This window comes from Necator americanus, chromosome V (assembly GCF_031761385.1).
Source record: "Necator americanus strain Aroian chromosome V, whole genome shotgun sequence".
In the NCBI taxonomy this organism is placed as follows: Eukaryota; Metazoa; Nematoda; class Chromadorea; order Rhabditida; family Ancylostomatidae; genus Necator; species Necator americanus.
Genome location: NC_087375.1, coordinates 36,234,819 through 36,262,393, shown reverse-complemented (window position 1 = coordinate 36,262,393; position 27,575 = coordinate 36,234,819). Strand labels below are relative to the sequence as shown.

The following is a 27,575-nucleotide window of genomic DNA, read 5'->3' as shown; positions in this document are numbered from 1 at the left end:
AATGTAATTATTTCCGATTAATAGACTTCGACAGATTAATTGGAGTCCCTTCCCTTTCACTATGCACTCAAGAAATCCGGAGCAAATAAAGAAATCAGCAAAGAGAAATCTACACCTACCGTAACCTTCTCATCACTTCGACACAGAATTCGGTTATGTTTCTCTTTCGGAATTCATTTAAGGCCCAGTTATAACCCCTAGCAAAACAGGTTTGGTATGAACAGCCGGAAAATAACTAATTAAACTTATTTTACCAACTATTAACCTAAATTATTCCGTTGACAAACTGAGAAAAAAGAGTAATTAATAAATTAGAATCACGTTTCCTTACGCAAAATTTGAAAAAATCAAAAAAAAAACATTTGCCAAATATGCCCCAAATCACTTAGTAGCTAACAAAAATTTTTGAGGAGCCCATGAAGTGGGAGAGCAAACGTGCAAGAAAAGAAAAGGAAGAGGTTTGCGACATTTTTTTCTGTGGGAGCCCCGACACAAGCACTTTTAGAACAAAAAAAATCGCACAAAAATCCCCAGAAAAAATTAAGAACAACAAAAAATAAGACCAGGAAGCTAAAATACAACAAAATCGATCAAAATCGATTCTTTGGCAAAATTTCAAGAAGATGCAAGAAAAAGAAAAAATATACAAGAAAAGCCTAGTTGACACAAATTAGATCCAAATCGGCTATCTTGATGTCTTTTCTGACTCAGAGCACGTTTTAAGCAATAAGTCAGGATAACTCTGAAAATATCCAGGGAATCCCGAGAAATTGTCAGCGAAAAAAATCGATAAAATCATAAAGAGATCCAAATAAAATGAATTTTTCGTGAGAGAGCGGCAAGTCGAGAGGATAACCGGTCGGCATCGTTCCGGTCAACAACAATCATCGGCAAGCAAACATTTGTGTACGGATGCATGTATTCCTGGACAAGAACAGAGACGGAGGTGTAAGCACGTGAGCCGCTGGCGAGGGTCCGCCGCGAATAAGCCCCTATTCCACAAATTCCACAAATTTTCCTACTCTAGCACTCAAAAGTACTAGTTTTACTTGGGTAGTTTTACTTTTCTAGTAGTTTTACTTAGGGAATTCCCTAAACTCTGCACTACGTTCTACTGGGATCTACGAAAAAAATCTATTTATCTTCCTATTTATTTGTTTATTTGTTTATTCATATACTTATAGATAACTAAATAATAAATGAATAAATTCATATACTTATAGATAACTAAATAATAAATTCTCTTCTCCCGTATTATAATGTTTTATTTATTGATTCATATACTCGTAAATAACAATATAATAAATGAATAAATATATAAATTCTTTACCCACTTTCCTATAAAGTTTTTATTTACGTATTTGTTTATTTCTTTATGAGCACATAGGCAAATTTTTTTTCAAATTGAAAAAATCCACAAAACAATTATTACTGACATCATGGACAAAATATTCAGGAAAAGGAAAAAGAAAACTTCGGCTGAATTTTTCTGACGATTAGTGGAGAATTTTTAGCTCCACATGATTTTTAAATTTGCTTTTTTTCAACTATCTAATTCCACAGAAAATTTCCATTTTGTTTTTTCTTTATTAATTTCTTTAATTAATTTAATTTCTTTATTTTCGTCTTAGTTCATGTGTAGAAAAGTAAAAGAAAAGAAAAATGTGTAAACAGGCGAAACTCTGACCTTACCGTAAGAAAAATTCCCAACAATCGCGTTTTCCACCGCATAGCAAAATACTCCGGAAATTCGAGGATGTCCATAATAATTGTTTGTTGTTGTGGATTTTGGATTGAGAATGAGAAGGTAATTCAGCGACTACAAATAGCGTATTGTGGTTGCTTCATGAAAACAAATGATGCGACTCCTTTTTCTTCCAAGGAGAACGAATGCGTATAATTTTCAGGATCTTCCCCGAAGATCCGCAGACCAGCTGTAAACAAGACATTATTGTCACTAATATTTCTAGGATCATTAAAATATTTTTTGCTCGCATCTGTTATTTGCAATCAACTAGGTTATCTATTGTAAATAGTACAATTCTTGTAAGATCACCAAAATCCTGAAAAATTTAGATCCCATTGAGGGAATGAAAGCAGGTCCCATTTCCGAAGTTTTCTTTTCTCCCTTCCTATAAACCTTTATTCACCAATTTATTTACTTATTTTTCTATTTATTTATTTACATATTTATTCGTATAGTCATAGATAACTATATAATAAATGAATAAATAAATAGATAAACTCTCTTCTCGCTTTCTATGATGTTTTATTTATTTATTTATTTATTTATTCATATACTCGTAGATAAGAATATAACAAATAAATGAATAAATAAATAGATAAACAAATTTTTTACCCTCTTCCCTATAGAGTTCTTATTAACGCATTTATTTATTTGTCTATACGCTTACAGATAATCATGAGATTAATAAATAAATAATTTATTCCCTTCACGTAAAGTTTTTATTTATTTATTTATTCCTGCGGTCGCGGATAACCATAGTGAATAAATAAATAAACTATAAATAATAAATAAATAATAATAGAATAAATAATAAAAATTTCCTTTCTTCCTATGGGGTTTTCCAGATACTCGCGGATTTTTCAAGATCCAGACGTTGCATTTCCAGTACAAGCAGGCGAAAGACCTTTTCAAAGTCGCCTACCAATGCTTCGACGTTTTTCCGGGTCAGAAAAAGGCAAACTTTTTTCCCAGGGGTCTTCCTTTTTCTTTGGGTCACCATTTTTTCCCGTCGTTTTTTCCAAAACCTACCGTATGGGACAAATGTCGTCCTCGTTGACGATTGCTTCCCATGTTGAAAAAAAAGCACCAAATGGGATTCAGGTGAGGACAACTGCCTCCTCAACCGGTTTTGCACATATAACGGTACTCGAAAAAAAGAAGAAGAAAACGTCTAAGTGTCGAAAGTAATTCGATAACGATTGGGAATGTAAGGACTTTGAAAAGGACAGGGAAGAGAGTTCGTGTGGAAAAAAAAAACAGAACTGCTACGTTTTGGAGGAGTACCAATAAGGAATAATGAACGAAAAAAAGAAAAGAAAAAGAAAAAAAAAGAGTTTGTGTAGGGAAAAAAGCGCACTGCTGCATTCTGGAGAATTAGACGACTGGGGGATCAAAAACAAAGTGCTAGACGTTAGTCAATCGCTTTGGAATGCGTCCACAAGTTCGATTCCGATTCAGAATCACCTGAAGATTGGAAAACCCTAAGTAATGATAGGCGGAGACCATCAGATCAACGTTTTTATTCTCGTTGAAAAATTTGGCACCAAAGCTTTTCCACTAAAGTGACTAATCCAGTTACAAATACAAATAATAGATAATGAATAGCTCTGGACCCTTTTTGGACTTCCACCTGTGCCAAAAGAAATAACAATATGCAATTTAACCTATTTAAAGGGCGCAGGTTGCTTTCCCTGAAAGGATTTCTGGAAAATCTTGGTCATAAAAGCGTAGAAAAACCAAAAATTAGCGCTGTCCACGCCGAAAGATTGGAAATCCATACCAAATTATCCCATCAATATACTGGAAACGAAAGCACGAAGAAACAGTTCTCTCCATTTTTTTTCGTTTGGAAATCTACAAAAAGAATTTTTTCGGGAATCTCTAACTATTAGAAGATCTCTTGGCGTATGGAGAATTGAGCTATTATTGACTCGACGACTCGGAGTGCACAGAAACTTGAAGTGTTTGTTAATCCTCACGCTGCGGACGAGTTGACATTGTTCCTGACTAGACGCTCGGATTTCTTTCTTTCGCCGCACGGAAGAAAAAAAAGAGGAAAGAGAAGAAGAAAATAATAGGAATGAGGAAAGAATTATGGTAGATTATAAGAAGAAGCGAAAGTTAAAAAGTCATGTTTTTGTTTTTGTTTTTATTTTTTGTTGTCAACGTAAAACTTTTAGCAACGTAAGATTTTTTTTTAAAAATTTGTAGCGATGATCCAGAGGTTCGTCACTAATCGAGAGAGAGAGAGGATATTTTACCTCAAACAAGATGTGATGAGGTGAGGAATGTTCCCTGAAAAATCTCAGAATACCAGAGCATATAATAAAAGAAGAGAAAAAGAAACAAAGAGAGAGAAATAAGGAGAGAGAGGGTGAAAGGGAGTAAAATTGAAGAACAGAGGAGAATAGGTAAAATTCGAGGAAAAATCCTTTTGATATTTCTCAAATCTACTATTACTGCTACTATTTACTTTAAAAACGTCTATTTCTCCTTGGATGAGAGGAAAATTCAGAGAGGACGTGAAAAAACGAGACCGCAACGATGAAATTCTGATTCCATTCTAAAAAAGCGAGCACGATTGCCTTTCAGATCGGTGTGAAGAATCACCCTCCGAGTAGGTAAACAGTGGACACCGCAAACAGCCGCCTGAGTGAAGTGGAGGTGAAGTCCACACCTCTCACCCCTCAACGCGATCCAACGCAGATCTGACAAACAACGAGTGACAGTGACGGGAACGAAGAGGATAAATTGTCAATTTTAGACAGACGATACGTTTCATATTCGGATACGAGAAGAATAAAGGATATACCTAGGACCTAGGGGAATATTTAGGGGATCCTGAGGGCCAGAGTTCACTTACGTCACTAATGGATACATCAGGATTAGAAAAAGTGACTAGATGGACGAGTCACCGATGTCTCATCCGGAAACGTTTCTCGCTCGTTTTGATTTTTTTCCCGACTTTTCTAGGAAAGACGTATTAAGTCAAGAATAGTAATACTAAGATGTTTTCTACCATAAACAAGAAACCGGTTCTTTTCCAGGAGATAAAAAAAGGAGAAGGAAAATAGGAATAAAATAATATTTTTGATATAAAATAATAATAAAACAATAAGAAAGTAATATAATATAAAATAATAATAAATAAAAATAAAATAGTGATTTTTTCTTAATACCTATCATGATATCAAAAGTATTAGAATATATTCCTATACCTATTATATTTTTATTAATATTTTTATTTTAACTCCATATAGATTACCGCTTCTTCTAGTTGAACAAAATAACGTAGGAAAAGAAAGATTCGGAAATTTTTTTTTCTTTTAAGAGAAAATTCTGCGAAATTATAGGAGAAATATTTTTTTCTATGCGCATTACATCCGCGTTTTTGCATTGCGCTCGAATTCAAAAATTGGGCCCGTATATTCCGGGCTTGATTATTAAATAAAATATTATTATTTAACAATCTTCAATTATCTATCTTAATAATCTATAGCGGATAAGTAAGTGAATAGAAGATGTAATAATAAATTAAAAATAATAGTAGAATAAATCAGAAGTCTCTTTCCATTACCGTCGCATCAAATTATTGTCATTTCACGTAATTAATGTTAACAATAAATAAGTAATAATAAAATAATAGTAATAATAAAGTAAAGTAGTAATAAAATAATAGTAATAGTAAAGTGAAGTAATAAATAAAGCAATATATAAATAATAATAAAATCGTAATAGTAATAATAAAGTAGTAATAATTAAGTGTATAAGAATTGTTAAAGGTCCCCTTGTTCTCCTACGATTAGAAAAAAAGCGGAAGAGGCGTCTTTAGTCCCGAAAAAAAATGAACACACTAAAACTCATCGTAATTTTTAAGAAAAATATCGCACCCAGCAAAATAATTTACTGAAATAACCTCTTATTATGCACATATAATAATCTTCACGTGTGCACCGGGGAAATACATGCAAAAAAAACGAGTGAAGTACATCGGTGGACCGAAATTTTGGACAATCAAAGGTGCTACAGATACAGTGAGGCTAACAAGTAAACAACAAACAACAACAACAACAACAATTCGAAGGGAATTATGTAAGTGCGAAATCGAGCGAATGTGAGATGCTTTTCGATGGAAAAGAGCGGGAAGCAGACGGAAAAAGTGCGGCATAAACTGCGCACGCGTCGCGGAACCATTAAAAAAAAAAAAAAATTTTATTGTGTTATGTTGAGAGGGAAATAAATATAAATACATTCTTGCTCGCAAACGAAGTCGTCTACCACGAGAATTCCATAGAACGTAGTTGTCAGCCGCACGATCTCGTTCACGTACACGAAATTTGAGGCCGCTGATAATTTTGTCTCTGTTCGGCCAATCGAAACGTTCTCGTACGTGAAATCGCACGATGTCCACGAATCCATCCTTCCATTCCTGTATTATTTTTTTGAAGCAAAATTATAAATTCCATGCAAATCATCCATCATCCATTTATTCATCCATTCTTACCATGCTGACACAGATGCCTCAATACGAGAACCAAAAAAAAATCTCGCTTTTTTTGTTAAATAACCTCAAGTTTAGAGTTAAAATTAAAAATAAAGCTAAAATTTGTGAAACCACTTTTTTCGAAATTAAACATCAAAAAACTCTACACCTGCAGTTATTTTCTAATTATTGATTGATTAGTCTTATATAATATCCGATTCGATTATTCCTTGATTGAAAAAAATGATCTAGCTAATTTTCGCAAGAAAACTAGTAGGTTGGCTTTCCTTAGAACAAATATCCGTCTGAGATATTCCCAGAAAAATAATGACAGAATCAAAAAATCATTGCCAAGGTGCATCAGTTCCGGACAACTTGGACGAATTTCAGGGACAAATTCTCACCGCACGTGCACTTGAACATATCACGTGAACACGCCGTGCAGTGTCGTGAACTTGTAAGGGATTTTACCCTATTTTCTCTTATAATCGGAAATTTCAAAGTGAAATTATAAAATACGAATCAATAACTTCACTTAATTTATTAATTAATAGTGAATAATTTCGACGAGCAATGATTTTAGGCTAGGATTTGTGATTTTTGTACTTTTTTGGCCAATTCCGGACACATTTGTCCTCTCCGCCTACAATCTACAAATAGTTGCTGTTCGCAATACTTTCACATCTTTAAATAAAATGCTAAAAAATTAATATTAAAGCAATCACAAAAATATGTGTTTAAATCTAATGCTAAAAATGAAATAATAGAGTAAACCCTCTCGAAAATCACTAACCTTTAAAAGAACACGAAAATCCTTCAATGTCGGTGGTCCGTCACGGAACATTGATGAAAGCACAACGCTTGCGTCGTTTACGTATGGGACAGAATACAGTAGTAAGCATAGAAGCTAAAAAAAAATAACATTAGTATAATATAATATAAATAGAATATAATAATAAAAATAACAAAAAAAAACAATAAAAAATGAAAATAATGATGAAATTAATAATAATAAACGATAAATATAATATAAAAAACTGAAATAAGATAATGTAAAAAAATGAAATAATATCCGTCGGAAATAGCTGAAAACGGTAGAAAAAACACATGGATACCTACATTTTGAACAACGTGGTGCTGCATTAATTCGTGCACAAACGGTCTCATTTTCACCGAATTTATTGTCAACGTCCGTACGTTCGTTTCTTTAAGGAAATGGACAAACTCGTCCACAGTACACAATAAATGAGCATCGACACAGGATAACGTGAGAACAGTCACATGATTTCGGACGAGAATAGACAGCAGTGAATCCAGGAATGAAGAGCACACATCACCCTGAAATCAGGAAAAAAATTCATATAAATAGTTAATAATTTATTATTTCATGATTTCTTATTCTAGTATAACATAATTTCTTATAGTCCATGCAGTGCCGCACTATGACTTACACACACCGCGTACGCAATGGTAACTATGAATATCGATTGAAAGCCGGTAACAACTTATGTTTTTACCGTTTTTCCTCGGATATTCCTCTGTTTGCAATGAGTATAATTTTCTTCCATTGACAATTTCTAGCAAAAACGTAAATAAAAATCATTGTTGACTGGCCATTCGCTCAAAAACTCTTCCTTCACTTTACAATGAGTCTATAGTCAAAATCCCGCTCTAATCGAGCACGCGTCGCGGCTATTGGGGTAAACATAAGTGCTGGCGCCTATAAGCTTTCACGTGTGAATTCCACCTTTAATTTGCAGTTCATATACAGTCACAGAGCATAATTATTAAGTGATTGGTAACCTTATTATAACCATTACAGTAGAACTCTCCGCCTTTAAAATCCATCCCATTCAGAGACCGGATTCATGGAAATTTCCTGGAAGATTCCAAATTGACTGGGCAAGTTTCTGGCGTAAAAAAATTGGCCGCCACGAAAAAAACGGGAACGTTATCGGCTTTTCCGACGTGAGAGCGGGAGGGCTCCCGTTTTCCCGACTCCTGTGAGCACGAGAAAAGACACCGTCCTTCCTGCTCCCGACCTTTCAGGAATCTTTAAGGATCTTTCAGGGAGTCTCTGGACGTCTCTAGTTCAGTGCGACCGCAGCACGAGAACTCGCGGGGAAGGAGATAATAAAACAAACAATAGAATTGTCAACAAATAAGAAAGTAAAATACGTAATAAAAACAGAAAATAAAAATAGGTACTATCGATTTTTTCTTCTATACAAAATGTAAATATGATTTGAGAGCCATCACTACCATATCCCATCACCTTTCCTTATAAGAATAAAGTTTATATTATATTTAGCTTGAAAGTGAAATGAGCGACAATTTCTACACTTCTGGATTTTACCAGAACGCTACTTTCTAGGAATATTATGTCCAACTCGAATAAAGAGAGAAAAAATAACAGTAGTCGTATTTATTGTTTATTTTTATTATTATTTAATTGCAAATAGTAAACTATGCGAAGATTACCTCCATAAAGTGCAATGCTGTGATAGCAACATCGTGGAATTCGGATAATTTCTTTGACTGTAGCCCATCAATTTCAGGATCACAAACAAAAGGAACAGATTCCTTCTGAAAACGTGATATATGACCAACTGAACTGATAGGATGAAATAATTGTGAAACTATCAACAAATAATAAAAAAATTCTGAGCAATAAAAAAACTTTGCAACTTTGTAAGATTATACGGTAGAATATGTGAGAGCCAGGATTTTTGAACAGCTTTATTGGTTGTTCGAATCCGTATCCAGAAGTTATATTCATTTTTTTGAGATGATTTTAATTCCTTAAAGAGTTCTTTTTTTTAATTTTCAAGGGCGCGCCAGCCATTTTTCTACGTTTAGATAATGCTGACGGATAATTACTTTACCCCAAACTTTGAATCCATACGCTTTTGTCACAGCAATTAAAGAGGAAAAAAACAGGATTTCCCGCAAAGTCTGCAGAAAAAACAGAAGAAAATGATGGACTCCTTCCTTCCCCGTGAAAAAGTTTTCAGGAATTCCGCATAAAGAGGTTATATTCATTTTTTGAGACCATTTTAATTCCTTGTAGAGTTTTTTTTTTATTTTCAGGGGCGCATCAACCATTTTTCTACGTTTAGATAATGCTGACGGATAGTTACTTTACCCCAAACTTTGTATCCATACGCTTTTTCACAGCAATTCCCGAGAAGAAAAAACAGGATTTCCCACCAAGCCAAAAGAAAATCCAGCTCGGATAATTTCTCCAGAAAAGCAACAATAGAAAACTAACTTAAAATATGCATTTAATTCTTTGAATCAAGAACGGGAACTAACGAGGTACACGGCGACGGTGCCGATCTTCGGTCTCTGTAACTCCGAACCTCCTTCCATGATCAATCGATTGAACGAGCGGCAAACTAATCGGCACGAGATCACATCATTTGCGGTCAACTTAAGTTGAGCGATGTTAACGTGAAGCATTTCCCAGGAAGAAATCAAAGGAGCCTACATATTGCAGAACTTTAAGCTGAATACTGGATGGTAGCTCAAGAAATTCGAAGAATCCAGGAATTGGTACTTGAAAATCTGAGCGTTGCGGTTCTGGACCTCGTTTTAGTTTACCTCGGGGCAATTTTTCCACGTATTTGATTTCTGAACTCGAAATGATCGAAAATCATGAGGAATGTTCTGGTATTTTACAAGGGAAATTGCTAAGACTCCTTAACCTTTCAAGAGAAGGCAATAATCCTGGTCTGTTTTTCCAGACAACGTCCAAAGAAGTCTTTTCTTAGATTCACACAGATTGTTATTCGTTTTTGTACTGGAATCCATTCAATTCTGGCGGTTTACCTGAAATTCCACAAACTCCATCTTTTTAGGACGAAAAAAGGGACAAGTTATATGGAAGAAGAATAAATGGAAGAGCTTAAGCAGAAAACGAAGGAATTCAGCAGCAAGTTCGAATTCCGAAATGTCACTCTCCGCTACTTTGGTTAGAAGAAAAAAAAAGAAAGAAAAAAGAAAGAGAGAAAAAACTAAACAAAAGCCCTCAAGCACAGTCTCTAGAAATAACGGCTTGCAAATAAACACAACGCTTTTCCCCACGGAGTTGTTCTCTGTTTATTTTTCTATTCTCTTTTCCAAAACCTCCTCTTCGATACTTTTTCTTCAATCTTAAAATGGAGCAGATCAATTTAATTGATTTTTTCATTATTTATTCCTTTTCAATTTGACCATTCAGTTTTTACAGGTGTGTAAGCGTTAACAGTTTATTTCGAGGAATTTCGGAGCAAAATCCTTCTCGCCAGCTTTGTTCCTGAACTTAAAAGTACTCTTAGTGATGGATGGAGCCCATTTTTTATGCCTTGAGCCCACCAAGTCTCCTAGAATCATAAAGTTATCCAAGAGAAACCTTGACACGGACGAGCTTTTTGTACCGTAGCTTTGATAAATCCTATAAGACCCAGGAGAACTACAAAATAGCGGTTTTTTATTGCTTGTGTCATACAAGAATTCATTCTTGTTAATTTGTTTGACTTTAATCGGCAACAGTAACCTAAAATACTGAAAGGCAAAGAAAAATTAGACGAATTTTTAGTAATCTCGATGTTTGACTGGGGTGCAATCCCGAATCAAATCATTTCCAGGGCTAGAAGACCCTACCAGGATCCGCCCTACTCGATAAAATCCTACCTTTTAAAAGAAATAAGAAAATCCACATCAAAGGCTTCATTTTAGCAACAAAACATATATTTGTATATAATTTATTCTGATTATTAAACATTTCTTCGCGGACAACTGACACATGGATCGACGATGACAACCATCGGGCTTGGCGCCACGTCTCTCAACTGAGCCTTCGGACACAATAAGCTTCACCTATACTCGAATAACAATAAAAAATGTGATATGCGAAGAGCAATACACACTGAAGACACGCTTGCTTGAGCTACACATAACATCTGATCACTTCGCCAAAAGAAAAAAGAAGAAGAAAGTAGAGGAGAACGGGGAAAAATCGGATAAAAATGAATTGTGTACAACAGACAACAAACGGAGCGCGTAACACAGACATAGGACATATACGTGGAATGATTCAACTGGGATAACAAAAAAAAAGAAAGAAGGAAACAAAACGAAAGTTGAGAATTAAAGGCGATCTGGGCACACTGAGGCAATCTGCAAATGGTATCGTATACGAGAAATTTCAACCAGTTGAGACTGTATGGAGAGTTTCCTCGATCCGGCACTTGGCGGTCTCATTTTTGAGACTTCGATCCACGTTTACCGAACAGTGAAAATCGCTTCTCTGTAAAGCGTTTGCTATCAATACAAATATATCCTCGCCAACTAATAAAATAAAATAAAATAACTAGTAATAATAAATAACTAATAAAATAACTCACTCTCGCTCTTTAAGGAGTCATTGTCATGATGAGATGAGGGAGTTGTAGGCAGTGTAGGAGTTTGTCGACCGTGTGGTTGATTGTTTTCCACCCATGAGATGAACTCCACACTTTCCGAAACGCGACTATCACGATGCGGGGGCGTTTCGCGTGTATACGTCGACGTAGAATGTTCTTGATATGCTAACGTTTCCTGAATATGTGGGATCAACGCTTACGGTAAGAGGACAGACTATGGGAGTGAATAAAAAGTGGAAACATTTATTCTCGTTTTATTTATAACTTTTTAACAACTACTTCGAGCTCGTAGCATTGTTTAATTCTTATTTCTCAAAGCAACTGTTAAAAAGTTATAAATAAACAAGAATAAAAGTCCAGTATAAACAGAAACTGTAGGTGAGCATAAAATAGAACAACAATAAACACTATTTCATGTGCAGTATATACAAATATAATATAATAAATGTAATGCAATTATATATTAAAAAGAACCAATCACTAACCATATATCCGTTCGTCGCGGATGGAGTGCGAATTGTCGCTGTCGGTCCGTATGTGAACGAAGTGGATACACCACCTGAAAGACATGTCAACGGTTACTAGTTATCATTATCAATAAATTACTGTAAGTTGTTGTCGTGATATTCAGGTGATCATTAGGACATGGATTTCACGAATAAACATTAAGAATAAATAAACAAAGACCACATGAATAATCTCGTCCTCTATCCTACGCAGTACTTCGATAACAGAGTATTTTGCTGACAATCATGAAAAGCTTTTATATTACTTTCTCGGATATAAGATTATTCATCCAGTCCTCACGTGTGCTTTTTTTTTTGTTTAAATTGAAATAGAAGTGCGTGATGACTATTTCGCATAAGTTTCTGTGAATATCAACACAAAGAGTTGTGCTTGTTTTAGTTAATTATGCTGATTATTGTTAGTATTTAAACAGATTAACAGTGCAATGCGCAAGAACTACAGCACCTTCATGAAGATATATCGGAATTTAGTGCAAAGCACTACTCCAATAAATGTTCATAATCTTGACAATCCTGGTAAAATAGAAAGATGTGGATGAATATATGACATCCGATGGTATGCGTGCAAATGTTTTGGTGCTGATTGCTTCGAGTGCTCATATTCGAAGTGAAAAGGTTACTGCCAAGTGCTTTTCTTGCATTCTCCAACGTGTAAATTAATTCATTCAATAATTTAACTGTTAGTGTAATGTGGAAAGACTCTGGAGCGGTGCCATTCCATAGTGTCGTTAACTCCAGAATACATCATCGACGACACGTGCTCATGCCGATAGATATGTCCACAAACCATTCGAATCTTCTTTACTGGAATCTTCTACATCATCCATATCGCCATAGATGCTTTCAGTGTAGATCGACTGACGAGTACTTGGCCTCCGCGCTATGCTAACTTTTCGCGATTCGAAAAGCGCTGGCATATGAGTGCCAGAGTTCGATAACGAGTTGGCTGAGCCAAGAAGCACAGCATGACCGGAGCGTTCTCCACGAGGGAGAGTGGAGCAGAGCCGCATTGACGTCTCAACATAAGTGGACGCTCCTCTTGGTAGTGAACTATAGTCGCTCCATTCTGTAACAGACTAACATGCCAAAAGCAAACCAAAACATAAGCAACAAGCTTCTAGCACAATGGAAAAAGGATAGATATAGTAAGCTCTGCATCCTGTCGTAAAGCAGCACCGAAATTTCACCACAATCTAGTCATGCATGCATTACTTCGAAGCGTTTTTTTTTTTTTTGAAAAACTAAAAAGAGAAAAGATTCAAATCATATCAATCATAACAATTGAAACATAGCTATTCACCGATCAAATCAGGTGATCAACTGATCAGGCAAACTTACGTCCAACTGTACTCCCAGTACGTTCCAAAGTGTATGATCCGTCGTAGGAATCAAATGCTGATACGCGCGACGGTGGTCGAGACGTTTCATCTCGGAAGCTACGACGCATTGGTACCGGAGGAACCTCGTCGCTAGATCGTGATTCATAGCGCCGAAGAGGAGGAGCGATTGGCATCGTTTCCGCAGCTAGAAGGGAACTCAACAATGCAAATGAAATTCAGAAAAAAAAAGATCGAAACAGAAAAGTAGCACATCAAGCTGAGGGTTAAACGACAAAACCACAAACACATGTCGTAACAGAAGAATAGAAAAAAATACACTGTCACACAATGAATTTTCACCTACCATGATAGTTATAGGATTTAAGTTGGTTGCTAGGTGCAAGACCAGCATGGAATTTCACCTTTGCAACCCATTCAAGCATTTGTCGCTCATCTGAGCAAGCGAATACATACTCAGCGCCATCTTGAGTAGCAAGCCTAAGTCAGTAGGTCAGTAGGTATTAGTTTCTTCAATCTAATTACCTAAACCTCTAAGGAAATTACCTGAATGCGTGCTTCCTCTTTATGTATTCGGGGAACGGTTCACATCGTGCACCATAGATGTATACGGGCGCTGCAGCAGCAAGATTGTCGTAGAATGCAGCTTCATCCTGGAAGGTAGTCTTCTACATTACATTCCAGGTTAAAAAAAGTGATCATTAGAAAATCTGAATTCTTTTAAGAAGCATCTGGAACCGCTAACCTTGAAGAAACACATCAACTGGCCGCACAGGATAGTATAGTAATTCTTCCATGATCTTATCGTTGCCTTCTTTCCACCACTTTGAAGATCTTGTTTTCTATCCACGAAGCTAAAGACGAAAAGAATAACATTAATATGACACCAGTAAGTCGCTATGGTGCCGGAATAGCAGAAAAGCAAACTACTACTTCTGCATGAATTACAGACATCCTACTCAACATACAGTACTCAAAAAAGTTTGAAAAAAGAGTTAAATGAGACTTGAAATATAAAAGCGTGGGTAGCCATCTGAGTTTCAGTGATAGTTAGTTGGCATAAAGGCGTTTTCTACGGTGGAGAAAGGAGCCAAAAATCTCAAACACTTTTCCAGGAGTGAAATTACTGCTTATAGTGTTGGATGAGGTATGAGGGTGGAGTGAAGACCTTGCCCAAAGTACTTCCCAATGAACATGAACAGGGAATGGGGAAGTAGCTTACCCTCTCATGTCAATCGCTCCCATATCTTCCCATCGGCTAGTGCTGTTTCTGGACATAGAATGACCACGTCTAGTGGTGAACGATGGTGTCTTTCTCATATCAACTTCGGCTCCAGACACAACAGGCGCATTTACAGCAGAAGTCACCATGGTTGATGGACCACCGACAACTACATTTTCTCCTATAAAAATGTCTCCATAAAATTGATCAAAAACATTTGAAAACGGCAAAAATACCTATTGTTGCTGTTTTACTGCGTTCTACTCGTTCTATCTTCTTCGGCAATGTCTGGCTCGTGTAGTCTTCGTTTGGACTTGGACGGAGGAGGGAGATTTCCTGTAATAAGAAGTTCCCTTTCAAAAACGCTGCAGCTATTCACCTAGTTTTCTTCCCACACACCTGTGTCTTCCTCCTTTCTCTCTCTTGTCGTCTGTTCGCAAGTATTTGTCCTTTCTCAACTACTTTGATCGTATCGCGACGTTTCTGGTCTTCTTCAGCGATGCGGGTACGTTCAATCTGAATAGAGAGAAACTTAGAGCTCGAACTGAAAACTCAACTAATCCTGAGTGTGTACCTCCTTCTTTCTCAGACGGCTAAAGCTCTGTTCGATCAACGTGAGTCGTTTTACCATTTCGCATCTGTCTGCTTGGGCATCCAGAGTAATTAGGAAGTCGTCAAAGTCACGCAGTTGAGACTCAGCATTCTCCACTGTGTCGACATGACGCCAATCATCTCCTAAAGTGACCAGAAAGAATAACTCATTCACTCATTATTTATTCATTTATTAATTTATTATAATCATCATCACATCTATCATTTATTTATTTATTTCCATCTACAATGAACACTGCACAGAAATTAAAAGTGTAGGAAGTATAAAAAGAAGAAAAAAGAGATCTGGTAAATCCTTACCAAGTAGCCGCTCTCTCTCCAGCAGCCATTGCTCCAGTTGGGCCGCATTTTGCTTCCAACGCTGGCAGTCCAAGTTCTCATTGTACAGTTCATAACGATCCTTCCACACCTCACAAAGTACCGCCCAAGACTTTTCCAATGTTTCAACCTGTGGAAATATGCGAATATTTCAGTGATTGATTGTTGACAATATAGCACTATAGCACCAAACCTTCTCGCTAATTTCCTGTGAAAGCACGTGACCAGACTGGATCATTTGTCTACCTTGACGAATGAACTCGTCAATGTGTGATTTACGACCTTGCATCTGAAGCTCGCAATTCAGTTACCGCTTCTAGCGAAGAAGAACTAAGGAACATACTTCCAGATTGTATTCGTCATGACGTCTTGCCAAGGCTTCACATCCAATGACATCACGTGGGAGTTGCTCCGATGTCATCGATGCTTGCATCGCTTTCATCCACTGCATCAGCTCACGGTATTCCTACAGTAATAAAGAAATCATCCTTGTGTAAATGAAGAGATCTAGATGATCTAAGGAATAAATAAACAAATTTTTCTGGATATACAAAAACGTCTTAGCGTACCTGGAAGTAAGCCTGAAGGCTTTCCATATGCTGCAGGCGTTCATGATGTCTCCTTGTGCCTTCCAGGATATCCTTTAGTTGTTCTTCCATATCCATTTTGCGTACCTCCAGATGCTCACGCGTGTTAGGGAATGAAGTCCATAGACGTTCTGCTTCACGACACAATTCAGCCACCTATATTGCGGAAATTTTGATAATTTAATAAAAATGCTAATAATAATGCAATTAATACGCTTCTTTTACATCACACGTAAATACAAAAAAAATACATAAATAGTAAATACAAAAACAAAAAAATATGGATTTTATACTTGCCTGCTTCTCAACAGCACGCATTCCGTGTACGAACTCGTCGTGACGCTGCATTTGAACCTTGATTGTTGCCAAATCAGCATGTGCTAGATCTTCGTTTTCCATAGCAACACCAGTTGCTTCTTTATCCTAAAATCTTTGATACACTTAATACACTTTGCAGCATCCGAAACATTTTTCCAGAAACATTGCTAACCCCAAGCCAGTTGAGTGTCTCATCGGCTTCTTGGTCGAATCGATGTACTTGACGTGCTCCAGCCAGCGCTTGTTGTCTTTCCGTAGCTGCTTCATTTACCGAAGTCCACAGACTATGAAGATCAGTTCCTTTAGCACGAATGGATGCTGCATAAGGGTGGCCTAGAAAGACACATGTTTTCGTTTTGGATTCATATCGTTTTAGCCTATTACCAACCGCTTCTAAGCAGTTCTTCCTGGGCTCTTTGGACTCCTGCAACACGTTCACCAGCTGCCGCCAGCTCTCGTACGACTGTCTCGAATTTCTCGGTGAGTTGTACACAATCTTCCAGATCGCGACCGTAGTCTTCAGAGGAGGCGAGCTGAAAACAAGAAAATCTCGCAATATTCGTGAGAATTCGGAATTTTCTCCAACGTACATGTTCTTTGTCGTGTAGCCAGTCAGAAAGGTCATCAACTTGTCGCACAAAGCGATGGTACCTCCCTGCATCCACTAGCTGAGTACGTCTTCTGTTACACTCTTTAACAAAATCAGAGTACGCTGTCTCCAGTTTGACTTGACGAGCAGCGATCTATAACGGATACACATACGTCTGTTACTTGTAAGTTTTAAATGATCGGAAGAACAACAAATTTAGTACAGTTTTCTAACCTGGTTGGCATTCTGGTGTTCCTGCAGTGCATCGCAACGAGCTCGAAGTCGTTCTATTTCGTCTTTGAACTTCGCCACCTAATGTAGAATTGCTTCAACTGTCTGATGCAGTTGCACGGGGCAAATTATATCTTCACAAACCTCTTTATCCAAAGCGGTTAGTCTTCGCAGATATCCTTCAGCAGCAACCTGATCGCGACCGGTCTCCTGATTGGTTGCAACAGGCATTTGGTCCTGCAAAGAAAAGCGAATCCATTGAGCAAGCAACTCGATTTTAATCCTATTAGATGTTGATACTTACTCTTATCCACTGCTCAGCCTCAGCCACTTCCGTGTAGTATTCATGGCTATCGACTGCTTGTTGAAGACGAGCGCGTCGAACTGAGGCAGCGTCCTGGAATCGAAATGTGACCTCTCTGCAGTCTCTTCCTACTGAGGAATATATTTACCTTAATTGACAACAACGCAGATGACAATGTGTCAATTGTTTTCTCAATTTGTGGTGATGCGAAATGCTTGGCACGAATCATAGCATAACCTTTAGACTCGATTTCTTGGATTCCAGCCTAAATAACATCCTTCATCCTTTACTATCGCGAGTACATATCCAAAAACACGACTCTAACTTACTTGTCGCGATTCCAGCTCTTTTTCTAGGGCAGCATGCTTCTTCTGTAAGCTATGCGCGGCATGTAGGCTATCACCACACTCTTGGCTTCGTGCCAATGGCAGTTTATCCGCCAACCATTCCAGTTCTTCCTCAGCACACGCTGTCCATTCGTACAAATCATGCGCGTCGCGAAGATTCTCCCTAGATTTCAACCAAATAGAACCTCAATGAGAATTTAATTTTACTGGACATTCTCTTACCTTCTAATTGCAACCGGTTCATTCAAAGAAGCGTATCTCGCCTGAACTTGTTCTGCTGCACCGAGAATTGCATCTGAAGTAGGCGATCCCATTGTTTTGATTTCACGCGCTTTCTGTATCAGATCGGTAACTGCGTCAGCACGACCCTGGAATCGGAGATTTCGTTCTTTTTTCAAATAAATGCGGCTTAAATTCCTTACGCGAATCTCTGCATCAAGAGCATCTAGTTTCTTCATCAGATGTTCAACGGAAAGAAGATCGCGTCCATGATCTTCCGAAGTCAATTCGGCTTCGATCTACAAGGTATTTTATGAAGCAAGGGGGATAATGTAAAGCGGATGTAATAATGTAAGGAAAACAATTCGACAACGACAATTCCTGAAACAAAACGCTCCAATGTACTTGAAAAACACCTATTTTTCAAAAGTAACAGGATTTCGAACACAAGAGCGGAGAAGTGAAGATCGAAAAACTGAAATTTTTCTGTTAAGAACTCACTCGATCCAGCCATCTTTCCATATCCTCAACTTTTCGTTGAAGAGTATGAGCCTCATAAGCTTCTCGGAGTCGACTAGTTTTCAATGCCGATTTCGTACGCAATTCATCCCAACCGCTTCTAAGTTCGCCAAGTTGTGCGCGAACCTGAATCCATAAAGAATAACATAACACGAATCCATAAAAAGGGTCAACGTTTGAACGAACAAATCCAGCACACGAATTCCTAGTGGATCTTTACATACCTGTTCACTCATAAAGTGTTTCTCCTTGATCAGCTGTTCTCCTTGCGCTTCCACCGCTACAAGTCTTTTCTCATTCTCGGTGAGCTCCGAGTCAAATGCTAGATGTTTCTGCAGTTTGGCACGAAGATTAGTGGGATCGAGGTACGATTCATCGTAAGCAAGCTGTAGCGACAATACTTTCACTTATGCATTCCTGCTCTTGGAACTCCTCAAAATTTGTTGAAACGTACCTGTAGCTTAGCGTTGATCCAAGTGATCAGTTCACCACAGGTACGGATAAATTCATGGTATTTCTTGCTGTCGCAAAGGAGGCCACGACGATTGGAAGAGGTTTCCAACATAGCTTCGTGACGCTGAAGCACTTCTTCGCACCTGAAATAGATCAAAATGGACTACTTAATTCATAATGACTATAATATAGGTTATCGGCAACAAAAAACACCAGTCTTACCTTGCCTGAACATCACCACGATATTCGTTGTCGCTTCCTATCAGCTTTTCAGCATCAGATTTCAACCGGACTAACTTTTCACCTTGTTTCTTGATCGTCTCCTCGAAGGCGTCGTGTGATTTGATAAGTAGCTGAACGTGAAATAATGAATCCTTACAAAAACAAAATCTTCCTCTTTCAGACCACATTCGTTTATATGTGAAGAAATGTTGAATAACGCACCTGAACAGCATCTGGTGCATCACCAATATCACCTTGTTTGAGCACATTCTCTTTATCTGCCAGCCATCTTTCACACATAGCCGCTTGATCACACCATTGTAGCCATTCCAGTGTGCGTTGAAGCGAGGCCTTAATCCGCAGAATACTCCGAATTCACAAAATCGTAGCGCGAATACGGCGGGGAAAAAATCTAACCACCACCAACCTTCTCAGCCTCCCAAGTTTGTCTCAGTTGATGTTCAGAGTTCTGGACTCGTTTGTGAGCTCTCTGCACTTCTGGTTTATGCTCTGGTTGTTCGGCAATGAGACGCTGACCTTCTTCATGTAGGATGTGCAGTTCGTCCTTGAAAAAAAAAATTCATTCGCATAAAAAGGTAAAGATAAAGTCACTGGGGATCAATCCAATTGGGATGGGCTGACGCGTTTTACTTGAATTCGTAATCGTTGAGGTTTTGGAACGCGTGTTGGCCTATACAATGACCTGCGGGGGCCTGCCGATACGTTAAGGGCAGTGTTTTTATCCTCCCAGACAGGTCTGGTACCAATTTATCGACCCCGAAGGGAGGAAAGGTTGGTGAGCACTAGCGCGGTTTCGAACCATCGACACTGTGGCTATGGCTACACTGCACCACACCCGCCCCGTTCATCCACAAAAAGTAACAAATTACAAAAACATGTGGACACTCACTTGACGTCCGTCAATCTCAGCTCGACGCTCAGCGTGTTGTGCTATGAGCTGTTCAGCCTCAGCAGTGGTTTTCGGTACTTGGTACGACGTCATTTTGTTACGGAGTTGTGCTGCCCATTGTTCAGCTTTCTTCACTTGATCGATGTATTTGTGCAATTTATAGCTAAAAAACAGAATATTTAGAACTAGAACGTCAACAGTCGATTAAAAGAAAAAACTGAGCACTAGTTCCATTTCCATTATAAATAAAAACTATAATAATGCAATATTTCACACATGTCTAAAAAAGAAGAAATCTTAGCTAACGACTTACGACTTATCCAGGCATTCATTGCGCAATTCTGCAGCTTGACTCAATTCCTTCCAACTTTCTTCGAGCTTTTTCAATGAATCCAGTATAGTATGCTTCAATGGTGGTTTCTGAATAATAAAGATGATAATTCCTCACTCCAAGAGCTGTGAGGAGCTGTAGCTTACTGCAGAAAGCTTAAAGTTTACCTTAGCTAGAATATTCTGTGCATCCTTATCATGGGCAATGAGCTTCTGATGAATTGCGCTCATGTCACGCTCCAGAGCCGTTTGCTTTCGCAGCAAGGCATCAACCCTTAATAAATGAACCTTCAATTTTTAAAATATTGAGGGAATCATCCATTAAAGGCTCTTTAGAATCCATCCAGAAATATTCTGATGAATTCCTTTCCACCTAAAAGATGAATTATGGATTCTCACGTTGCAAAGTCTCGTCCATAGTCATCACTTCTCATCGCAGCGATTTTCTCGTGGATCCTCTCATTCGTGTCATCGACATCACGATTGAATGCATGTACTTCCAAAGCTGCTGAGAGTTGTCGTCGATATGAGGCCAATTTCCCGTGGAGGGCTTCCCATCTGAATCAGAAACAATCCATTTGTACAGAACACACTCTGCTACTGCTATAGGAAAAATAGGACAGCAATAATTACGTTTGATTCAGATGTTGCTGTTGTTGTTGCACTTCTTCACGGCTTGTTCTACCCTGACCGATAAGCTTTTCTCCGAGACGATTGATCTCATCCAAAGTCTGTTCATCCACTGAAGAATCAGCTTGAGTGCCGTCCAATCTGAAAACGCAGTATCAGGAACCAATACTTACAACCTCAATGAATACTTCATAAACTCACCGATCGATAAGCATTTTGCAGTGTTCAAGATCACGACCCATTTCACCAGCTGTGACCATGAGCTCTCTTTCATGAGCCCACGAAAGTACACGATCAACCTTAGACAAACTCCAATAATTCGTGTAATTTAGACCGAAATATCATCTCCAGCATTATTATTCCTAGTACTTCCTCTGTCAATTGAGAGTACTCACCAATTGTCTGAAGGTGAGAAGATCTCGAGCTTCCTCAAGCGCTCGTGATTGCTCAGAGCAAGCGTCCACCAGAGTCATCCAACGATTGTACAAACCATCGCAACGTTTATCAATCTTAAACAAATTGTTTACGTTGTCAGGGAATATGAAAGGGTAGCAAAGTTACTTTGTGGAAAAAAATCGCTCTGGATGCAGAGATCTGTGCAGTATCCAATAAACGGCCTCTTTTTTTTTTTTTGAAAGGTTCTTTTTTTTGATACATGAAAACATACCCCTGCATCACGATGTTTCATCTGAAGCTCTTTTCCGCGATTAAGCACTTGATCTACTCGTTTGCGATTCGCTGCTAATTCTGCCTCTAAAGCTTGATGCTTCTGTAGACGCTTCATCTTATCCTCAATTGAGGTGCACTGTCCTTGACGATCTTTTTCGAGGCGTATCCTAAAACAATCTGGTACATTTTTACTACATCATTACAGATTCATATCATTCAATCGATTGAATTTTTTTAGAAATACATGCCCGATTAGCATGAAGGACGAGTTTATTACAGTATCTATCAAGTTACATCAAAGTAACATATAAATTTGTACATCCATTGAGGTGTTCTGAGCGAATTAAGACTAATATTTGTTTCAAAATAGCCTAAGTTATAACAATCCGTAAAAATTTCAGGAGATTTGATACTGTTTTAATGACGACAACGAAAAGAACACCAACCCTTTGAGTTTGTCGTCGATCCACGCCTCCGTATCCGCCACATCGCGGTCAAACGCAGCCAGCATGAAGGCGTCGTTGAGAAGGAGATGACGTTGTTCCACATCTTTATGAAGCAGAGAAAGTGCATCGTGGACCTAAACTGATGAATGCAATCACTTTTATTTCAAAAGAATATGAAGAAACCGTACCTTCTTTTTCGACACTTCAATGTTATTTTTCTCCATGTGGTTGTTTGCAATAAGCTCATTCGCTGTACGATCCAGGGCCTGCAAATAATACATCTAATCCACTTGCAGAATTATTCTTCTCTATTCAACTTTATTTTAAAATTTCTACCTTAGTTCTCTCGTCTAAAGTTGAAAGCGCCTTAGCGAACGTGTCCAGACGTTTCTGTTGTCCTTCAACATCCGCAACACTGCCTCCGACAGCCAATTGACTGAAATTCAAATTCTCAGGAAAAAGCCCAATGACATACCTCCGGTTACTGATGGTTCCATTAAAAACTGGAACGAGTTCATTACTCACCGAAGTGTAGCTCTTTTACTGGCGATAAGAGTAAGGATTTGGTTAGCTTCTTGCTGAAGAGCATGCCATTGAACCAACTGTACTAAGTAACTTTGACGAAGATCCCATTCTGATTGAAGTCGATCCAGAGCTGTGGTCACCTGCAATGAAAGGTGTCAGCGATATAAAGGTCATTATCCAAGAATCCCCGTGTTAAGATCTCTCTCTTCCTTGCGCTATATTACGTACTTGGTGAACCTTCTTAGAGATATTGTGGGAATCGAAGTGTCCACGTTGAATCATCGCTTCGCCGGAGCGAGCTACTTTTTCAAATTCAGGTGCTCTAGCAGTGATTTCTCCGCGAAGCCTCGAATGTTCTTTTTGAAGAGCTTCAGCCTGTTGCAGACCATTTACCTGAAATATTTGAGGTTTAATGTTGAATATTTTAAAAGGATTCTTCAGCAGGCATTCTCCTTCTACTCACTTGCATTTCAGTCTGCATATCAGCAATAGTGACATCCGCCCAGGCTAAGAGATCACGAACGTCTGCGTTGAAACTAAAAGAAGACGAGTTCAATCTCTTTTAATATAGACCAGATGAGATTTAAAAAAAACGATACCGATGCATATCTCTTGCCGCACGAAGTTCATCACGTCTGTCTTCAATAGCGTTGAGCAAATCCTGCCAACTATCAGCCAGTTCAACTTGCTGTTGGGCAATATGTTCAGCATTTCCACCAGGATAAGACTCTTTTAAGCGAGCAGACTCGGCAAGAAGTTTCTAGAGTGAAAATGGATTCAGAATCGAGAACAACTTCAACAACACATCTCCAACTCTCAAATTCGTACTATCTTCACCACATCTTCACAAAGCAAAAAAAAAGCAAACAGCTGGCAACAACATAATTTCCAATGACAAAATGAAAATAAATCCTAGTAATTCCCGAACTAGGTCAAACTTTGTTCTTACCTGCAACTGCGGTTCCATGCCAGCTACTTCCTTCTCAAGTGTCTCATGTTTCTGGCTTAGAGACTTAGCCTGAATATTCACAACTAATTTTCAATTTCAAAAATTTCCTCAGCTCATTTACCAAACAGCTACTTCATGAAATGTCGCACCTGTTGTATATTTCTGCCCTTGTCACGAGACATATTTGTTCTTTTGTCCACAACCCATTCTTCATGCTCCAAAACATCTTGATTGAAACGGTGCAGTTCCTCTGCCGCTGCCAACTTAGACTCTCTTGACTCAATGTAGTCCAGAAGTAATGTCCACACCTAAGAAACAAACTTTCAAATTATTCGGCAAGGAAAGAACACTAACACATCTCAAAAACTAACAGATCGCAGTTTTTCTTGTTTCTTCAAGATGTCTCTCCCGAATGGTGGATTTCTCCTGAGAAGTGCATTGGCAGCCGCTTCACACGACACGAAGCGTTCGCTGCCGGTCCTCACACTCTGTTTGAATTCTTCGAAACGTGATTGAAGTTCCTTGAATAGTAAGTTAAATATTCACTTTATCGCGACACTATCGAAAGCGGATCGCTGCAGGTGTCGTACCTTGAAATGCTCATAGTCGTCACCGTATTCCTCGCTCATCGCTGTCTGTAGTTGTTCATTGATCCATTGTTCGAGATCTGCGCTTTCACGCATATACTCGAACAGATGTACGGTATCTTCAAGAGCACGTCGACGTTCTTCAGCTATAAATAAGCAGTAATTGCCGCCATCAATCACGTTCTCCACCAAAAATGAGGTTTCGGAACCTCGAGAACACCTCTGGATTAAAAAGAGAGTCAAAAACAACAGAATTTTCACCTAGACGGCTGAGTCTGTCGAATTCAGTTTCTAAATCTTTCTGTCTAATAGCAAAACGCTCAACATTTGGCCGATGTGAATCCACCAGCTCAGAGCATTTTATCGCAAGCTTGTCCAGCCATCTAAAAATTACGTAACATGTGTTCTATGATCATGGAAAAAGATAAAAATTGAGATGTGAAACATTAAAAAAAAGAAACTGCTTACTGTCTGTAAGTCTGCATATCCTTCTGTAGTGCTCTATGTTTAGCAAGAAGCTTCTGCGCAGCATCTTCGTCTTGACCGTAGTTGTTAGATTCAAGTGCGGCACGTTTCTCATTCATCCATGATTCTACCTAAAAAAAAAACCAGCGCTTAAAAAACCTTCACTTATAAAAAAAAGTAGTCAAAAAAATGTAACAATAGACTATGAAATAGTGCATGTCTGTAAATATGCATTCAGAGATCAAATGAGATCTGTAAACGCAGCATAAATTTGATAACCTGAATTTGAACATGAATTTGATAAATGCAAAAATAGTCTAAGCTACATTTTTTCTTCATACCTGGAACTCGAGCTCGTTCTCAGTTTAGCAGAACAAACAACTCTTTATGAGGAGCACTACAAATTTAGATCATGGGAGACACTACAGTTTATACATATAACTCATCGCAGCTTTTCCGCGATCATTTCTTTTTTTTTTCTCGAATCTTCAATGGAAACACGAACCTCCGCTGCATCAAACATGTACTGCTGTTCCTTCACTCCCCAATCAACCACCTGTCGACGTCTTTTCACAAGCTGCGTCAAATTTCTCCAAGCGTCAGCAAGCTAAAAAGTCAAAAAAATAACTACTTAGAAGAAAAGATTATGAGAAGCGCAATAACACTCTACATTCGAACTAAAATATATATGAATGCTATGCATGAATCAACACACTCAGCACATAACACAACAATCTTTCTATGTTACCTTTTCCGATTCACATAGATTATCAGACTGAAATACAGTTATCAATACATTTGACTTCTTGAAAGTGAGAAAAAAAAAACTTGAAAAAGTATAGCAGAAAAAAAAACAAAAGCAATAGAAACCATGGAGATCATATCTGCTATGCTAGTATAGCCATCAATTTAATACTAATCAAAAAAGCTCACCTGTTCACATTTAGCTTTAATCTGTGGAGCGGCTTTATGTCCACTATGAATCAAAGCTTCTCCTTGTGCTATTGTGGCCTCGATATTGCTCGAATGTTGGTGAACCTCAGCTTCAAGCTGATCCTGTTTTTTCACCATATTCAAAGCTTCCGTCAAATTTCGACCAGTGTCTTCGGAGGATGCAATCGGTTTCTGGAACATGGTCAAATCGTTTATGCAAGAAGAACAAGTAAATTTTACTCATTATAAAAAGCAAACCTTTTCGGCGATCCATTGCAGTTCACAATCCACATCAAATGCAAGCTGATGCCATTTTCTGGACTCTTCTAATGCTGCTCTACGAGCACTGGCGGGACCTCCGAGATCTTCAAATCTAAATATAGCAGAGATGATTGGGGAACTTTTCTTGTGGATAAATATTCGAATCTATTCGAATCAGATTTATACTTAAATAATTAGGAAAAAGACAGCAACCTTTTCAGCAGTGCAGCCACTGTGTAGTTGATCCTGTCCGCATCAAAATGACCCTGTTCGGCCATTTTTCGTCCTTTTTTGTAGATTTCAGTGAGCTAAAAAAAGTACAATTAATAACACTGCTTAGAAAAACACGCTTCGGAGGGTTTTGTAAAAACGCTGTTTTGCGTTTGAAAAGCTCACTTTCTTCTCATAGATACCCATTTCTTGTTCAAGCACTGCATGTTTCTGGATGAGATCTTTCACAGCTCGCAGGTCTGAGCCGTGCTCGTCCGACTTCAAAGCTGTTTCCAGTTCGTCAAGTTTCGCATGTGCATCTTCGAGAATACGATTTAATCCCTGTAAAATATGGCTTGACAATGACTGACATCACAGAACGAGACTAGATACCCTAGCAGTTACCTTCTGATCGGATGCTTGACGTAGTTTTTCGCCCTTGCGAGCAACTGCGTCGCCAAGTTCGAGCCATTCAGCGTTCAATCGTTTCAATAGACGATCCACATTAGCAGATTCGTAGTGTTTTTGGGCAATAAGAGCAGAGCCAACCTATTAAAATAAAATCAAGATGTCTATCAAGAACGAACAGAGCTATAGCTGCACATACGCACTCTACTCACTCTATTAATTTGGGCCACACGTGGACCATTAGCTCCAACTTCTGCCTCGAACGCTTCGTGTTTTAGTAATTTGTTGGCAATTGATGTGAGATCACGATGGGAGTCATCGTTAGCCAACTGAAAAAATAACTTCGAGAAAATACTATAGAATACGTCAATTGCGACCACCACAACTGCCGAACCTTCTTCTTCTCATGGATCCATGAAATCATCTCCTCAGCATCTCTCTTCATGTTTTGATACTCTAGTGAAGCTTCAAGACGAGTGCGGCGTTCAGCGGCAAGGCGACGAACCGCAGCACGTCGAGTTAACACATCAGCACGTCGCTGCAATAGAGCCATAAGGTATAAAACATTACATATTCGTCTAATTCCTACTACTGAAAAGTCTTACTGCGTCTATGAAGGCACTCTCGGAATGTCTATTTTTAATGAGTTCATCAGCATTCTTGGAGAATGCGGCAAGACGGCCTTCTTGAGCGTCTAACTTAGCTTCTAGGTCACGATGCCGCTTCAGTAAATTCTCAACTGATTCCACTGAGTCCTAAAACGAACAGGTTCACACTTATTAGAAATGAGTGAGACCACAAAGGGACAACGA

General features: G+C 38.3%; 3 protein-coding genes across 5 annotated transcripts in view; all 3 read right to left on the bottom strand.

The window, feature by feature from the left end:
- Positions 1–1,812: 1,812 nt before the first annotated feature.
- Positions 1,813–10,043, bottom strand: RB195_016256 (uncharacterized protein; the record flags this gene model as incomplete). Its single annotated transcript, XM_064207326.1, has 8 exons — positions 1,813–1,934; positions 6,026–6,176; positions 7,024–7,137; positions 7,350–7,568; positions 8,712–8,816; positions 9,546–9,662; positions 9,721–9,863; positions 9,938–10,043. The coding sequence occupies 8 exons, from the start codon at positions 10,041–10,043 to the stop codon at positions 1,813–1,815; spliced, it is 1,077 nt and encodes a 358-aa protein (XP_064063207.1).
- A 429-nt stretch (positions 10,044–10,472) lies between these two features.
- Positions 10,473–10,995, bottom strand: RB195_016255 (uncharacterized protein; the record flags this gene model as incomplete). Its single annotated transcript, XM_064207325.1, has 2 exons — positions 10,473–10,594; positions 10,905–10,995. The coding sequence occupies 2 exons, from the start codon at positions 10,993–10,995 to the stop codon at positions 10,473–10,475; spliced, it is 213 nt and encodes a 70-aa protein (XP_064063206.1).
- Positions 10,996–11,470: 475 nt separating this feature from the next.
- RB195_016254 (uncharacterized protein) overlaps positions 11,471–27,575 on the bottom strand; it is a gene marked incomplete at both ends in the record, with an annotated part of 30,724 nt that continues 14,619 nt past the window's right edge. For all 3 annotated transcript variants that reach the window (XM_064207323.1, XM_064207324.1, XM_064207322.1), the window contains 62 exons: positions 11,471–11,520; positions 11,618–11,810; positions 12,121–12,194; positions 13,501–13,686; positions 13,846–13,979; positions 14,046–14,152; positions 14,245–14,353; positions 14,722–14,902; positions 14,958–15,057; positions 15,121–15,237; positions 15,296–15,456; positions 15,634–15,781; positions 15,845–15,940; positions 15,995–16,117; positions 16,221–16,394; positions 16,536–16,661; positions 16,729–16,889; positions 16,945–17,089; positions 17,147–17,299; positions 17,380–17,457; positions 17,521–17,613; positions 17,681–17,773; positions 17,829–17,945; positions 18,010–18,190; positions 18,250–18,395; positions 18,450–18,545; positions 18,748–18,891; positions 18,990–19,151; positions 19,220–19,361; positions 19,441–19,571; positions 19,663–19,791; positions 19,868–20,005; positions 20,351–20,513; positions 20,664–20,770; positions 20,849–20,954; positions 21,080–21,238; positions 21,314–21,451; positions 21,512–21,609; positions 21,706–21,819; positions 21,978–22,146; positions 22,426–22,559; positions 22,614–22,691; positions 22,762–22,861; positions 22,951–23,090; positions 23,179–23,343; positions 23,414–23,486; positions 23,550–23,710; positions 23,900–23,968; positions 24,049–24,207; positions 24,271–24,420; positions 24,490–24,632; positions 24,748–24,869; positions 24,955–25,082; positions 25,457–25,558; positions 25,885–26,076; positions 26,143–26,257; positions 26,359–26,453; positions 26,542–26,697; positions 26,761–26,904; positions 26,976–27,092; positions 27,158–27,301; positions 27,369–27,518. In XM_064207323.1, the coding sequence (XP_064063203.1) occupies positions 11,471–11,520; positions 11,618–11,810; positions 12,121–12,194; positions 13,501–13,686; positions 13,846–13,979; positions 14,046–14,152; positions 14,245–14,353; positions 14,722–14,902; positions 14,958–15,057; positions 15,121–15,237; positions 15,296–15,456; positions 15,634–15,781; positions 15,845–15,940; positions 15,995–16,117; positions 16,221–16,394; positions 16,536–16,661; positions 16,729–16,889; positions 16,945–17,089; positions 17,147–17,299; positions 17,380–17,457; positions 17,521–17,613; positions 17,681–17,773; positions 17,829–17,945; positions 18,010–18,190; positions 18,250–18,395; positions 18,450–18,545; positions 18,748–18,891; positions 18,990–19,151; positions 19,220–19,361; positions 19,441–19,571; positions 19,663–19,791; positions 19,868–20,005; positions 20,351–20,513; positions 20,664–20,770; positions 20,849–20,954; positions 21,080–21,238; positions 21,314–21,451; positions 21,512–21,609; positions 21,706–21,819; positions 21,978–22,146; positions 22,426–22,559; positions 22,614–22,691; positions 22,762–22,861; positions 22,951–23,090; positions 23,179–23,343; positions 23,414–23,486; positions 23,550–23,710; positions 23,900–23,968; positions 24,049–24,207; positions 24,271–24,420; positions 24,490–24,632; positions 24,748–24,869; positions 24,955–25,082; positions 25,457–25,558; positions 25,885–26,076; positions 26,143–26,257; positions 26,359–26,453; positions 26,542–26,697; positions 26,761–26,904; positions 26,976–27,092; positions 27,158–27,301; positions 27,369–27,518 (8,079 nt within the window). The remainder of the gene's footprint in view (positions 11,521–11,617; positions 11,811–12,120; positions 12,195–13,500; positions 13,687–13,845; positions 13,980–14,045; positions 14,153–14,244; positions 14,354–14,721; positions 14,903–14,957; positions 15,058–15,120; positions 15,238–15,295; positions 15,457–15,633; positions 15,782–15,844; positions 15,941–15,994; positions 16,118–16,220; positions 16,395–16,535; positions 16,662–16,728; positions 16,890–16,944; positions 17,090–17,146; positions 17,300–17,379; positions 17,458–17,520; positions 17,614–17,680; positions 17,774–17,828; positions 17,946–18,009; positions 18,191–18,249; positions 18,396–18,449; positions 18,546–18,747; positions 18,892–18,989; positions 19,152–19,219; positions 19,362–19,440; positions 19,572–19,662; positions 19,792–19,867; positions 20,006–20,350; positions 20,514–20,663; positions 20,771–20,848; positions 20,955–21,079; positions 21,239–21,313; positions 21,452–21,511; positions 21,610–21,705; positions 21,820–21,977; positions 22,147–22,425; positions 22,560–22,613; positions 22,692–22,761; positions 22,862–22,950; positions 23,091–23,178; positions 23,344–23,413; positions 23,487–23,549; positions 23,711–23,899; positions 23,969–24,048; positions 24,208–24,270; positions 24,421–24,489; positions 24,633–24,747; positions 24,870–24,954; positions 25,083–25,456; positions 25,559–25,884; positions 26,077–26,142; positions 26,258–26,358; positions 26,454–26,541; positions 26,698–26,760; positions 26,905–26,975; positions 27,093–27,157; positions 27,302–27,368; positions 27,519–27,575) is intronic.